The sequence below is a fragment of the Mixophyes fleayi genome, chromosome 1 (assembly GCF_038048845.1).
Source record: "Mixophyes fleayi isolate aMixFle1 chromosome 1, aMixFle1.hap1, whole genome shotgun sequence".
In the NCBI taxonomy this organism is placed as follows: Eukaryota; Metazoa; Chordata; class Amphibia; order Anura; family Limnodynastidae; genus Mixophyes; species Mixophyes fleayi.
In genome coordinates this window covers 104,013,077-104,028,223 of record NC_134402.1, presented here as the reverse complement: position 1 = coordinate 104,028,223, position 15,147 = coordinate 104,013,077, and the positions used below count along the sequence as shown (strand labels likewise).

Here is a 15,147-nt window from a genome sequence, read left to right as displayed (position 1 = left end):
TAAAAATAAAGTTATCAAGAATTTGTGTTACATGAAAAAACAACCAGTATTTTCTGTACGTACAAAAAAATAAATCAATTTGTACCCCTTGTATTGTAACATGGTTTGTCCATGTGCAAATTGGCTCCTTTATTTTGCTTTGCTCCTAACTCAGCATCAGGACCAATATTTACAAGGTTGAATCCAAGTTGTCCTTGCCAGACTACTTTGTTTTCCGTCTAGCAATGACTTGAAAAAGGATATACTTATTGAGGTGTAAAAGCAATTTCTTAGTGCAGTGTGGAAATACAGAGTGTACCATGCCACGTATATTATGGTGAAAAAATAAATTGGACCCAATCAGAATAATGTGTTATATATTATAAAAGTATATTAGAAGTCACTTCAAACCGTATATAGCACAAGGCCAGAGATCTATTGGTTATAAAGAAGTCAGTAGAACGAAACTGCAGGTGTCTCCCTTCCTTGAACACAGGCCTTTGCCCCCCGACACAGGTGGAACTTGAAGGAGGATGTTTGTATAACCAACCTTGCTATCAGCAGCAGCATTTATTTATGTAGCGCCATTAATTCCGCTTCGATGTACAAAGAACTCAATCACATCAGTCCCTGCCCCATTGGAGCTTACCTATTAGTATGTTTTTGGAGCGTGGGAGTAAACCGGAGCACCAGGAGGAAACCCACGGAAACACAGAGCTATCTACCTTTTTATATGTATCTGTGCCCTCCAGGGCATACTGTATCCTTGTGTCCACGGTTACATCCAACATATAGTTGTAACACACAGGTTTTTCTCATATTAATACTTTAAACTGCACTCCAGCCAGAGTTCACTATGAAGTTTAACTTTACTACTGTGTATGGATCGCAACACTATAGTCACCTTTTGCCTAGAGCCTGCTTGTGTTTTGCTTGTTTCTCATGGTGAGAGGAGATCACTATATGATTAGCTCCGCTCGTTGAGTGATAACGTAACATTGTACCAGGCAGTGTGTCTCAAAGTACAAAAGTACACACTTTAATGTACTTGAATTTTAAAAAATTTTTAGAACATGATTTAGTGTTAATGTTATTTTTACACTATTCTTGTCACTTAACATCTCCACCTTACAACACAGTGACCTGCTTATGGTCACTGATCTCCTTGGTGACTTGGTGTATGTATATATAAAAAATTATTATGCAATGGACTGGTGTTGTAAAACATGAATTTAAATCCCTATAGCCCAATCTGTTGTAGATGCTGCTTCTACTTTTCAATTCCAATTCTACTTTCAAATATATATATATATATATATATATATATATATATATATATATATATATATATATATATATATATATATATTTAGAGGGTTTGCAACCAAGCTTTAAGCTGGTTTGAAGAATGATTTTTCACAGAAGAGTAACCTTTGCTAACAATGTCTCATTAAAATGGCTGCTCGCTCTCCATGACGGGCTGCAAGCAGTTGGATGTGGAAATCTCTTGAAATATGTGCGTATTCTATCTGGATTTCCCATTGGTAGTGCTGCGTTTGTCGTGTGGAATATTCAGTGCATCAATTGTTTGCAAATATTAACAAGAACTACTGCAGACCAGAATATTTAGTGCTCTATAATAGCTCTTCATGAACAAAGTCCGATTGATGGGGCAATATCATTATTACACTATGTATTTTTTGCAGTTCTGTAATGAAAATACAAAAGTAAAACCTAATGGTAATGTATACTCTATTATATTATGTATACAGTATTTGTTTGATTACCATTCGGGTAAATTATTAGTGATAGAGACTCTTTTTTTTTTTTTTCTCAACATTTGTCATACAAATGTGTAGGTTGTTTGAAATATCGCACATTTAGCTCTTTTTTACATCCTTCAAGCTTGATGCTTTCCAGACTTTGCGTGACTTATACCAGACAGGTTATTTTGATAAGCTTTGGTGGTGGTAAGTGCTGAACTAAACTGACAGGCTGTAAGAAGATAACTGGCGTTGGTTTTAAATAGGGGCTAATACCATTTTAGAATGGAATTCTAAATGGATTATTTAGAGAACAAGCCTGGATTTATACCTCATGATTGGCATTTTGGGGGATATAGCAAGGATTTTCTAAGCAACGTTTTAATGATACGAAGCTGTCCAGCAGTGATCTCCCGGGATAGTCTTCTTAAGAGAATCTGCTAATCTGCTCTCTGGAGCAAATTAAACTGTTATGTTGTATGGATTAATCTATTTCTGTGCTACCGTACCCACATTTCCCATGTGCAGACATTTGCTTTGTTGATAATACTTTTTATATTTGAATAGATTTACATATTGCCCTGATTGAATTTCATCCTATTGTAACACAATAAAACAAGTATGTATGAAAAGGCTTTTTTTACTGCAACATCGGGAATACATTCCCCACACCTACAATGTGCATGCGGTTTGTTTGAGAAGAATTAAAATGTTTTAGATTTTCCCTGTGGTTCTTTTCTGTAATACAATGTAATAAGATGCCCACATTTAGAGATCACCACAGATTTGCAGATTGTCACTCACACTAAGCTAAACTAAAGGTCTGTCAAACATTTTGTGACACTAAATTACAATAACTTTATGCTGCCGATTCTGTCAAGGTAAAAAAAGTAGATATTTGTTTTATAACTAAAGAAGCAGTTGTGAGTAATGTAAAGAAAACATACCATAATGAAAAATTGTATATTATGAATGAATCATTAATTTTGGTCCAATGATGAATTCCTGCAAGACAAAGGAACATGGGAAGACAGAGAACACATTTTATATAGCATTTTTTTGGATGCTTATCTTCTTAGTTTTCATTTAGGTTTATGTGTTTGCTCTATTTGTTTAAGGTTTGTGAATATCCTGATAAAACGAAATCTCTAAAGCTTGGAGACTTTGGATTGGCCACTGTGGTGGATGGGCCCCTGTACACAGTTTGTGGGACACCAACTTATGTTGCCCCAGAGATCATTGCAGAGACTGGGTAAGTCTAGCAACCCGCCAGCTGCATGCTTTGGGATTTATCTCTCATTAATTGAGATACGTGTGTGTATGTAAACGTGTGCCGGCTCTTATGTGTGGTTCAGGATACCTACCAAGCAATGTAATTATTGATTGGACATAGAACAAATGTTTTAGAAAAAGTCAGTGCCAGAATGTATGGACTTTCTAAAAGTACTTTGAAACACAGGGTTGTAATATTGATAAATGCAAATGTTATAAAGCTTAATGTTTACAAGATATATAAAATAATTAATATTCAATTATCATATTATATTGTAATACTACCTTCATTTTGTTTACTGTGATGACTATTCCCTTGTATTGCTGAATAAAGCCTCACAAGGTGAAATATATTTTGTAGCTTTTAATGGACATGATTATGCTAGAAATTATTTTAGGTTTTATGTTTAGAATGTTACAGAAATGGCAAATTAATTTAGTTTGTGTCCGTTTTGTAGATGTGGAATGGTCATATGTGCTGGTCTATTGTGTCAGATGGGACCTAGCGCTAGTTCTTGCCTTACTCATTCAGTCACACACTTCCTGAGCTATACAGTATAGGAAGGAAGCCACAAAGAAACAACAGCATAAATAATAAATTGCAGGAGATTATGTATAAACCAATATAGTGAGGTTACCCAAGGATGAAATAACCTTCTAAATTATAAAACATTTTGACGGTCATTTTAAATTCAGGTGACGAGGTATTGCTTACCCCCATTTGCTTTGCATTTTTCTTAATTAGGTACGGCTTAAAAGTCGACATATGGGCGGCTGGTGTGATCACCTATATCTTGCTCTGTGGATTCCCACCTTTCCGCAGGTAAAATATCTCTTTTTGGGGCTAAAATATAAAATACTTTTTTATGGTCCAATGTTAAATTGTTAATTTTATGCATTTATTACGAAGATTATCAATATTTAGTACAAAATGCTTTTTGAAAAAAATGACTTTTGCATTAATTTTAGTTTGAATATTCAAACAAGACGCTTTATGATTATAGCAATGGTGACCTAGCCCTTGCACATTGAGGAATGTATAACATGCCTGTGATCTGCTTTATATTAGTTAGTGCTGCATCTGCAGTAAATAGAAGTAGTTGTCTGTATACTGGTGTATTGCGGTTACACAGTAGTATGGTTTTCATCTGTGACAGTGTAATCAAATTGCCTTACATGTGTTTCCTTTCCTGCCATATAACAAAGTATACAATTTATTTTAATAGCCTTAACCGCTTCCTCTGATTAGTTAATAATTATATTGATAATTATTACTACCACTAGTAGTAGTAAAATTAGTACATGATGTATCACTCCTTCTAAGATCTGCTAATCTAGACATGTATGTAACATATGTGTAATTTCATCCAAAGTCTTTAATCCACAGTAATTGTTTCCCATAATTTAAACTCTTGGGGCCTGATTCATTAAGGATCTTAACTTAAGAAACTTCTTATTTCAGTCTCCTGGACAAAACCATGTTACAATGGAAGGGGTGCAAACTAGTTTTCTGTTTTGCACATAAGTTAAATACTGACTGTTTTTTCATGTAGCACACAAATATCCACTTTAAATTTCAGTGTACAAATAAGCTATCAAGTATTTGTGTGCTACATGAAAAACAGTCAGTATTTAACTTATGTGCAAAACAGAATACTAATTTGCACCCCTTGCATTGTAAAATGGTTTTGTCCAGGAGACTGAAATAAAAAGTTTCTTAAGTTAAGATCCTTTATGAATCGGGCTCTTGATGAACCCAAACTAACAGGACAAGCAGGATATGTTATTAAATTATTTCTTTTAGAGACCAAAACGTTATATTGGATTGTATGGCTTTAGAAAACTGCAGGCCTCCTGGTTGTAACATGATGGGAGCCAATGTTATTCAGCTTTATGAGTGCTATGTATAAAGTTGTGGACTAGTCACAGTTGATACTTGGAATCCCTGAACAGAGCCTCATTTATACTAGGTATATAGACAAAACAAATAGCCTGAGTTTCACTGAGATTTTGATACAAAAAGGACATCTGAGTGGGGATAGTCTACTGATTTTCTGTTAAATAATTTATAGATGTAAAAAGATCATATTCTCTGCTCACAGGTATGATATTCTAGTTTTCTTTCCTCCAAAGTGAGAATAATCTACAGGAAGATCTCTTTGATCAGATTCTGATTGGGAAGCTGGAATTTCCCTCCCCATATTGGGATAACATCACAGATTCTGCAAAGGTTGGAAATATTTAATCTTTTGATTTTGTAAATAAGGAAACATAGGCTTCATGAGTACACATTCATATTGGCACAATATAATGACATTCTTTACTTTTGTGCTAAATGCACTTTGCTGTACAAGGGCCTTAGACATGTCTAGTAGGTCAAAATATTCCTCATTAGCATTCTGTTGGGTCTTCCACACTACAGTCTGCAGCCTCAGTCACTAACATGAGGCTTGTCTGAAGATGTGATGTGACAGCTCTGACCTCAAGCAAGTCAGGATCTCATGTTTATGATGTGCCGGAGGAAATTATAATTGGAAATGGACACTGGCTTGTCATTAGTAATCTTCTAACAAGCATTTGCAATGCAGCACTGTCATTCCATTGTGTTTCAAATGAGTTTATTAACTGGTCCTGTTTTATTTAAACTTTTCCCATCGATTAATGAAACACACACAATTCAACCAGCAACTCACGTCATAGCTATAGAAAATAAGTGTGCAGTGTTTTGGTATACTTCTACTAAACATTATGATCAAAACTACGCCAGGCATACTAACTATATATATATATATATATATATATATATATATATATATATATATATATATATATATATATATATATATATATATATATATATATATATATTATAATTATGTTTCCTTAACATGACTATCCAGCAGCTCGAGAATAGACCTCTCCATTTGTACAGAAGGGATGGCTTTAAAACTAGTACATCTCTCCTAATATCAATCATTTAACATGAATCTAGTTCTCACACATATACAAGTGTATCATGTACAATAACAGTGCTATTTTCTTTCTAGGAGCTGATTAGCTGTATGTTACAAGTAAATGTAGAAGATAGGTATATGGCAGAGCAGATCCTCTCTCACCCTTGGGTGTCTGTAAGTACAGCCTTTTACACTCTGTACATGTCTGATAACTTGCAGTTTTAAAGTTTTTAGTCATTGCCTTTATCTTCTGTATTGTGCAATGTGGTGTGAATTAGTGTTTAACTACTTCATGACTGACACACTTCTACCCACATCCTGTCAGCATTCACTGACACAATGTACTGTAAATAACTACAAAGTATACTAGCACTAGGTTGTCACTGACAGCCTCTCACTCCAGTGTTGTTCCCAGGAACCATTTGATTCAATTCCCAGGCACCCAATAGTTAATTATAGCGCTCAATCAGAGCGCAGTGTTTCTCGGTACAGACACGTGACTGCTGCGTTGGGTTTCCTGTGAAAACCTGGCAATGTCATTCCATATTCCTCAGTGAATGGCTGATCATAAAAGGGCTGAGGAGAGGTTGTCTATGTCTCCCCTGCAAGATCACTGTTTAGTGTAATACTATTCAGTCAATATTATGTGTGTGCTAACAATGCAGAAGGACTGGGCAGACCTTGATCAAGTCTCCCTGTATTTATCTGTACAAAAAAATCCCCTGCCTCCCATCTCACACCTTACCCAGCACATCATTACACATAACAAAGAGGCTTTTTGCATGGGGCAGTGTGGTGGCTTAGTGGATAGTACCTCTACATCACAGCACCGGGGTCATGAGTTCGATTCCTGACCATGGCCTTATCTGTGTGGAGTTTGTATGTTCTCCCCATGTTTGCGTGGGTTTCATCTGGGTGCTCCGGTTTCCTCCCACAATCCGAAAACATACTAGTGGGTTAGTTGGCTTCTATCAAATTGACCCTAATGTGTGTGTGTGTGTGTGTGTGTGTGTGTGTGTGTTAAGGAATTTGTACTGTAAGCTCCAATGGGGCAGGGACTGATGTGAGGGAGTTCTCTGTACAGTGCTGTGGAATTAATGCTGCTATATAAATAGCTGATGATGATGATGATGGATGTTGGGCATTCCTGCAGTAATGCATAATTTTCACACAGAATGTATGTTACCATAAACCCACAAAGTACACCCCTCCACCCACATCATTCTTGTCTGTCTATCCCCTGCCCTATTTTCCCCTGCTCCCACCCATTTTGTACACATGATATGCAGCATGCCATCAGGGGAAGCAAAAACTTTTATAATAAAATGAATAGCACATATTTGGTGTTGCTGTACTCTTGAGAATTAGCCAATTAATTTGTGAGGTAAATGTCTGTGGCTGTACTAATTGCATACAAATAGCTAACACTTTTAAAATAAAACATTTGTTGCAGATATATTAGATATCAGAGAACAGTTCAGATAGCTCCTTATGAATCATGAGGGGGAATAAAGTATTACCGGGTATAGACATATCCATATGTGAGGCATACATATATAATGTATTGTAGGAATCTTACTTGACTATGTCCATTGATAATAAAATAATAATTTCTGAGAGTATAAATCCCTAAGGCTGTTAGGAAAGGGATTAAAGAAAGTTGGAAGTGTGACAGAAATCTGATGTAATCTTGAAATCTGTGACCTGTAAAGTTCACCCAAATCACACTGTGTTCTCGATTGTGCAAAGTCTAGTATTAATAACTAATACAATTTTTAAATAATATAATAAATCATAATTAATAATAACAATTCTGAACACAGTGTAGATGCAAATCAAGGTTTTTAACTTTACTAAACTGGAGTTAGTGTTAAATGTCTGTCTATTAATGTATTGTGAACCTAAATAAGACATTTTTCTGACATACAGTAGGTATTTGTGTGCTAATTTCAAATATATATCTTCGTTAAAAATGTAAATATGTGCAACCGTTGTCTGATGAGGGTTAAATGTCTTCAAATCTGTCCTCTGTTATTCAGGATGATGCATCACAAGGGAATAATATGCAGGTTGAAGTTACAGGTAAACTAAAACAGCATTTTAACTCGCTGCCCAAGGGGACTAACACTACTGCTGCCGTGTCTGTGATCATGGTAAGTGCTATGTATTCTTTATACTATTACAGGCCTGTTCATTCACACTCTGTGTGTTACTCCATGACACTACACAATTCAAGTTCAAAAGACAACATATTTTGTTGAATGTTGCATTTTAATGCTAAAACAGAAAAAGAAAATGTAAGATGATCCTGTGTAAAACAGTAATTAGTTGCATTCATAAATGCTTTTGTTACATTTCCCCTGTTGTGTGATAGATCTTAAAGCTTAATTACCACCTAACCGTGGAGAACATTTATATTCACCACTGTGGCAAGGGTGGGGGGGGGGGGGGGGTGTAAGGTCAGGTGCAGAAGGACCAATCGGGAGCCACAGTCTCTGACTGCAGCTTATGATTGGGTAGTAGAGAGTGCAGCTTAATTGTTGGCCAATAAAGAAAGATTACCAATACACTCTGGTAATGGGTTGGGCCTTCACTTAGCATAAATTAGCACTGTGACTTTCAGACAGAGACACTTTAGAATGACAGCACCTGCTTTAAGTTCATAAAACCGGAAGGGGCAGTTTGCAGAGGAACTGTTGCGCTGAAGTAATCTTTTGATGTAGTTAAGCAGCATTATAATAGATGAACCAATCTCTGCCAGTGAGAGCAAGGAATAGTTAGCTGAGCAACAGCTGGTGAGCTCAAGATATTGTGGGACTGCGGGAACACTGGACCCCAGATAAGTAATCACAGAACAATCCTGCTCCCCACAGACCAAACTCTAGTTTAACCAGATAGGGGCAACAATTGCAATGTGTCATCATCTGTGCTAATCAATGATGGCTCTGTGTTACCAAGGGAACAAGTGTTTCCCCAGCAGGGCTTCTCAGTGAAGCTCTGCACAGCAGGAGTTAGGTGGTAGGGAACTATTAGTGTTCAGTTGTCCTTTAAATTACTGCAGACTCTGCTGTTGGGGATTTGGGCTTTTCATCTTAGAGTTGTTGATTTAAGAATTCAGATGATGCTGTTTACATTTCATTTCACAGTTTGAGTTTGACTTGTAACAAGGAACTTCTGACGTACATACAGTATCTTGCAATATTGGGCCAGTGGCGATGAGAATGAAGCAGAGGCCTGGTATAAAGATATATTGTATTCCCCTGTAATAAGAAAAGTTCTGCATGCCCCCTTATCTTGGCTCATTTCTTTCACACTGCTCTTCACTTCTTGCTGGTGGAGGTGTTTCAATTGGCTTACAGCACAGCTTTCTTCACACATGTCTCTGATAAGACTTTTACTAATCTGACAACTTCATTGAAAGGCCTAAATAAAGATTACGGATGCTGAGCATATTTTTTTTATGATATAATTGCTTTTCCTTTCAGTGTTGGGTTCTAATCTGTAATTGTCAGTGCTAGTAGACCAGACTTGTTAGTGGTGACTAGACTATTTAAACAGATTTAATTTATTTTGCCTATATTTTATATTTGATAATATGGGACTGTATGGAATGAATTTTATCAGAAGTGCAGTGAAGGCACGGGATATTAACATGAAAAGAGAAGACGTTTGTTAAACAGTTTAGAAATATGAAGTGTGCACTTGCAGAACAGAATACCAATGTGTTAGTGTTCCTGGGATATGTAAGCATTTGTACAATACAATAAGATATACTACACACTATGAGATCAAGATACTTTCTATGACATGATCCCAACAGCTACCTGATACAATATTGTTTGGTAACTGATGTACTCATCTAATACAATAAATAATATTACCATTTATTGTATTGCATTATATTAATTCTTAACAAATGTTTTAAATAATACTATACGTAGGATTCCATATATGAAAGAGGAAGACCTTTTTACACCTGCCTGTGAGTTTGGATCATTACCAGCAAATCCATCATGCTCCATAATCTCACTTTTGTTGTGGAGATGACAACATCAGTTAAAGTTGATGGTCTCCTGGTTCTCCACTTTGATAGGTTGATTAGTGGTCCTTTGTTGGATTCAGTCTATAGTGTGTGACCAGGACGAGCAGGTACAAAAGGTGCTTCCAAATTCAAGAGCATCCTGAATCTGTTCACTAGATTGAGAGGAACTTCCAGCCCATGACAAAAACACCAATAGGGCTGTTATACATTTCTATAAAGTAGGTTACTTTCCATGGCAAAAATGACTATAAACAAATAAAGCTATTTGATATCATGCACCATATTGTGCACTGAGTGATGCCACAGAGTGTGCACACTGGCAGTGATCTATACAATGTATACACAATGCTGTTGTTGGATTTCATGTTTTGATTTTGCTTTTAGTAAGTCTAGTTTCTATCCCTTGCTTCTCTCCTCCACCCTTCCTGTTTCCAAATGCCTGCATTGCTTCCCTCTGCATAGGTCCAGGACAATGGTATGTACTAACTGCATCTGCAATGCTTTATCTGCTGCACAAATAAATAATATAATAACCGGTTCCAGTAGAGAGAAGGAGATTTAATAGTGATACTACAGATAAACTGTGAGATCATAACATCTGTTGAGAAAAAACATTTACATAAAATAGAGCACTTTATCATTTCAAAATGCAATTGCTAAATGTTTAAGCAAAAATATTTACTCAAACCATATTCTAACTAAATATCATTAAAATCTCTCTGTTAACTAAGCTTGAGAAAGAGTTCAAGACGTAAGCGTTACAATGTCATTCCACTGTGTGTAGAAGTCCACTCTCTCCGGATGATTAGAATTTCTAATAATAGTGCAGATCCCTTTGAGCGTATTGTTCCCTCGAGGTGAAATAACGATGTTGGCACTGTTGCTAATATCACCCTTTGCATGGTGTTTAAAATTTGAGTGGCCACTATGTATTGCACAAACTTATTTTGTTCGAGTAGCTGCTGTTTGTGTTAAACACTTTGTTGCATGCAAGTACGCAGCAGTTCTGTAAGTCAGTGAGAGGCATTCTCTACTACAACCATTCAGTAGCACTCTGTTAAACGAGAATTTGCATCTAGTGACATACTTGCCAACTCTCCCGGAATGTCCAGGAGACTCCCGCATTTCAGGTGAGTCTCGCGGACTCCCGGGAGAGTATGGCAATCTCCCGCATCTGCCCACTTCCTAGTGAAGTGGGCAGAATTAAAGTCACAATGCAGCGATTCTTCAGGGATTTGTGGCTTTTGGCCCCATCCCCAAAATGGTCCAAAATGCCGCGATTTCGGAGCCCCGCCCCCCGCACGCCCACCTCCCCAAGGGAGGCTCCCATACGCCAACTCCAAAAAGTTGGCAAGTATGTCTTGTGATGTACCACATATTGTGGCATGTTATCCATTAACGTGTATTGTTTTATTGGAGTTTTCAAACCTTTAAAAAAGATGTATATAAAATATCATTGACATAAATGTACCCGTCTTTTTAAAAAGTCTCGTCTGCATGGAAAGAAAGTGACTCACAGTTTAAAGGGAAAAGCAGGTCACCTCATCAGCAGAGGCTGAATCTGTCTAAATTGATATTTTTTTAATTTATTTACTGACATATGGGGGTATTGCATTGTGCGCAATGGGCTGCCGAACAGCGCGGCTGTGCATATTTCCAGGTACTATGGTACCACAACATCGCAGATTTCCGAGGTGCAAGGAGAAATCCGCGTTCCGGAGGCACTCCGTGGCTAGTTGAATTCCACCCATAGTCTTTTAAAGAATTTTCTTACCAATCATTAGTTACAAATCAATTCTCAGACAACAAAGACCCCAGAACATTGTGATCATTGTTTATTCTCCTTTTCTCAGTTTAGTGCATGCTTATAATCAGAGTGTGTTGTTGTTGTTATTATTATTGTTATTATTATTATTAATATTATTATTAGCAGTGTTAGAGGTTTCCTTACATATTTATTTCCTTCACAGAACACAGCTCTTGATAAGGGAGGGCAGATCTTCTGCAGTAAACGCTGTGATGAACATTGCACCTCTGACCTGGAGAAAACCAGCACAGTGACTGAAATGGCCGATGACCTTCACGTAGACTTGGGGTCTACTAAACTGATGTGATGAACTGAAGCTTGCAGCAGAATGTTATTGTACCGGGCAGTAGGGTCACCCATCATATGGGTGGCTGATGACCAAACCCAGTGGACGATGACTGCCCTTACTATGACATGTTTGCTTTTTTATTTCCGAAACACGCTACTGGCTTCCTTTTACTGAGCCTTCTATCAGTTTTCACTCAGTAAAAAATAAATTAGTGTTAGACTTGGACTTGAACATAACTTATTAAGACTGATTTCCATTAGTTCTAAAGAGATGAGATACTTTGTTTTATTATTTAGATTTTGGGTTGGAGCTACTGATCATTCGTCTACTGATTTGTTAACCCTACTAAGACATCCAGAAGAAGATCTCTACAGCACATGCGTCAACGCTGAAAGTGATAGAATTTCTTTTTTGTTGTTGAGGTTTTTGGGTTGTTTTGGTTTATATATAACCTTTAAGAAAAAAACAGAGGTCCCGTTTGCATTTTGGTTTCTCTTAAAGGAGACCCTCAGGCACTTGTCTGGTATAACGGTTAAAAGACAAGTGGTTGTTTATTTGAAATGTTTTCTCCTATTAACTGCCATGTGAGCATCACATCTGGCTCCTACAACTGTTTATGTATAATAATTTGCTGAGAAACATTTTACACAGTGAATGTAACGTTTGCTGCATGTCACTACAACCTGATACAAACCTTAATCTGAACAACACAAAATGCAAGTAAAGCAAAAACATTAATTCTAAAAGCTATTAATTAAATGAACAGCAGGAATGTGCAACTAAGGTTCTGATCTTGTAACTTCCATGTTTGAATGGGAGACTGTAGAGTTAATCATAAAATCAATCTACTTGCAACACTTTACAGGCAACAACTAGTGCATGTTTTGTGCTTTTTATGCTGTTTAACATATGGGGGAGCAGGGCCGTAACTAGGGCTGTGCGACAGGGGCGACCGCCCAGGGCGCAATGCTGAAGGGGGGCGCAATTTAGGAATATTTTAGGTTAATTTGGTCAAAATTGAGGGCTAGGGGGGCGGCATTTGTCTTTCTCGCCCAGGGCACTAGAATTCTAAGTTACGGCTCTGTGGGGGAGTATAATAAAATGCACAGGTCTACGTACCACATGCAGTAAAGATGATCACTGATAAGATGGAGCCCCCTCTTGAAGATAATTCTCTACTTTGAATATTTACAGATCACAATAAACTGACATATTTAAGCAGAAGCTTTACATCTCAAGCTATTAATATTCAAGGCTATTTACAAATCTGTAAAATATACAACGATATCAGAAAAAAGACTCCTAGTCAGCAACTTTCAAGAAAAGTTGAACCAATTCAATGCTGATGGTGCTGGAGTTAATTGTTACACTATCAGATCTGGTGTCATCTCAGCATAACCACTTTTGTATCATACCTCAAAGTAATGGAAATTGCCAGTTGTCATTGATTAGGCTCAATCTCCATGCACTTATATACAAACAGACACAAACATCTCCATAGGCTTCACATCTGATGGTGCAAAGATCTAAAATACACATATGGATACAACAAAGTTTAAAGCAAGGGATTTGGAAGGACATTTATATAAAGATCCGTAAAACAAATATCCAAAAAGAGTATTTGTCTGCAAGAAGGACAATTGTTCCTTATACTATATGACAACTGGCTTCAAATTCTGGTTGCTGGTATATAGGTGGAAATTGTAGTTCAATAACTGGGGAAACTCATAGCCATGTTCTAGCACAACATTTTTTTTCTATAGTATCCCTCAGCTTGTGCTATAAACAATTTAAAAAGAAAATCCAATTAAGTAAAGCCCTCTTAAGATGTAGGATGGAATACATGAATGTATAGTTAATAGTTTTCCTTCCATCATGTGAGCTTCTAAAAGTATATCACAGTCCCTAGCGAACTGCGGTAAAATGTGATTTGCACAGCAATGCAGCATAATTAACACGTATTCTGCACTGCACCTAAACATATGTTGCCTGGTCCGTGATAAGTAGAACGCAGATCAACACAAATTGGATGACAAAATTATCCATAATCCACAAATTCAAGAGTCCCCTCATATACAGCAGTTGCGAGGTGTGGCAAATATATATATATATATATATATATATATATATATATATATATATATATATATATATATATATATATATATTAGTGCTCAGCTCTTTAAAGATGTATTGTCATACAAGGTATTTGCAATCCTTTGCCTTGGAAGTTTGATGAAAATTGTCAATGCTTTTACTTAAGCTTGCACCAGACATCACATGTGGACGTTGAAAAACAAAATCTGTTGCAAGCTTAAACAAAACCTTGTACATTGTCCTCACTTTTAACAGTGTTTGAAGCATATCCTCAAAGCCTTCTTGCAGCACACTACTTACTAGAAGTTGCATTGTACTGAGCGCCAACGCTTGTGAACGCTGCTGGCAACGTTGACACTGACGCACAAACCAACACTACTCAGAAAGGGTGTGTGTATATCTCCAGGTCCACTTGCTTACTTTATTTTTTTGGACTACACTGGACTGTGTTTGGTTAAAACACATTTACCATTCTTTAAGAACTCGCATTGAATGCGTAATAGTCACACCTGTATGTACAAGCCCTTATAGCCCTTTATAGCCACATTTCTGAAAACGGTAGAGAATTCTGGGAAATGTATCTAGAAATTACATATGCATATTTTTCTTTAGGAATGAAACTTCCAGGAAAATGAACTACGTAAGAATAAGTTAAGCTTAACTTTATATATGTATTTACAGCCACCATCCATTCTGATAGTAACCATACATAATAACATAAAATTACCACAGTGAGCAGCCATTTTGTCTGACTTTGCCTGAAAGTCTGGAAATGAATGTTATAGTTTTAGTCGTTTTAATTGTTTATTAATTTATTATTCCTCAGCATAGCACTTTTCATGTGCACGGATACATTTTCACATGGTATGAACCCTTAATGTGTTTGTTTCTAATTTTCCTGACATGTTTTAGATTCTCTTAATATATGGTTTTCATTTTGTACT

At 36.7% G+C, this 15,147-nt stretch overlaps 1 protein-coding gene across 3 annotated transcripts in view; it reads left to right on the top strand.

Annotated features, from left to right (window-relative positions):
• Positions 1–13,020, top strand: part of DCLK2 (doublecortin like kinase 2) — a 74,391-nt gene extending 61,371 nt beyond the window's left edge. For 2 of the 3 annotated variants that reach the window (XM_075198902.1, XM_075198893.1), the window contains 6 exons: positions 2,861–2,994; positions 3,760–3,837; positions 5,148–5,244; positions 6,062–6,142; positions 8,008–8,121; positions 11,981–13,020. In XM_075198902.1, coding sequence (XP_075055003.1) covers positions 2,861–2,994; positions 3,760–3,837; positions 5,148–5,244; positions 6,062–6,142; positions 8,008–8,121; positions 11,981–12,124 — 648 coding nt within the window. In that variant the 3' untranslated portion in view covers positions 12,125–13,020. Of the gene's footprint in view, positions 1–2,860; positions 2,995–3,759; positions 3,838–5,147; positions 5,245–6,061; positions 6,143–8,007; positions 8,122–9,114; positions 9,206–11,980 lie in introns of all 3 variants that reach the window. The other variant, XR_012688587.1, reaches the window with a different exon arrangement.
• The last annotated feature ends 2,127 nt before the right edge of the window (positions 13,021–15,147 follow it).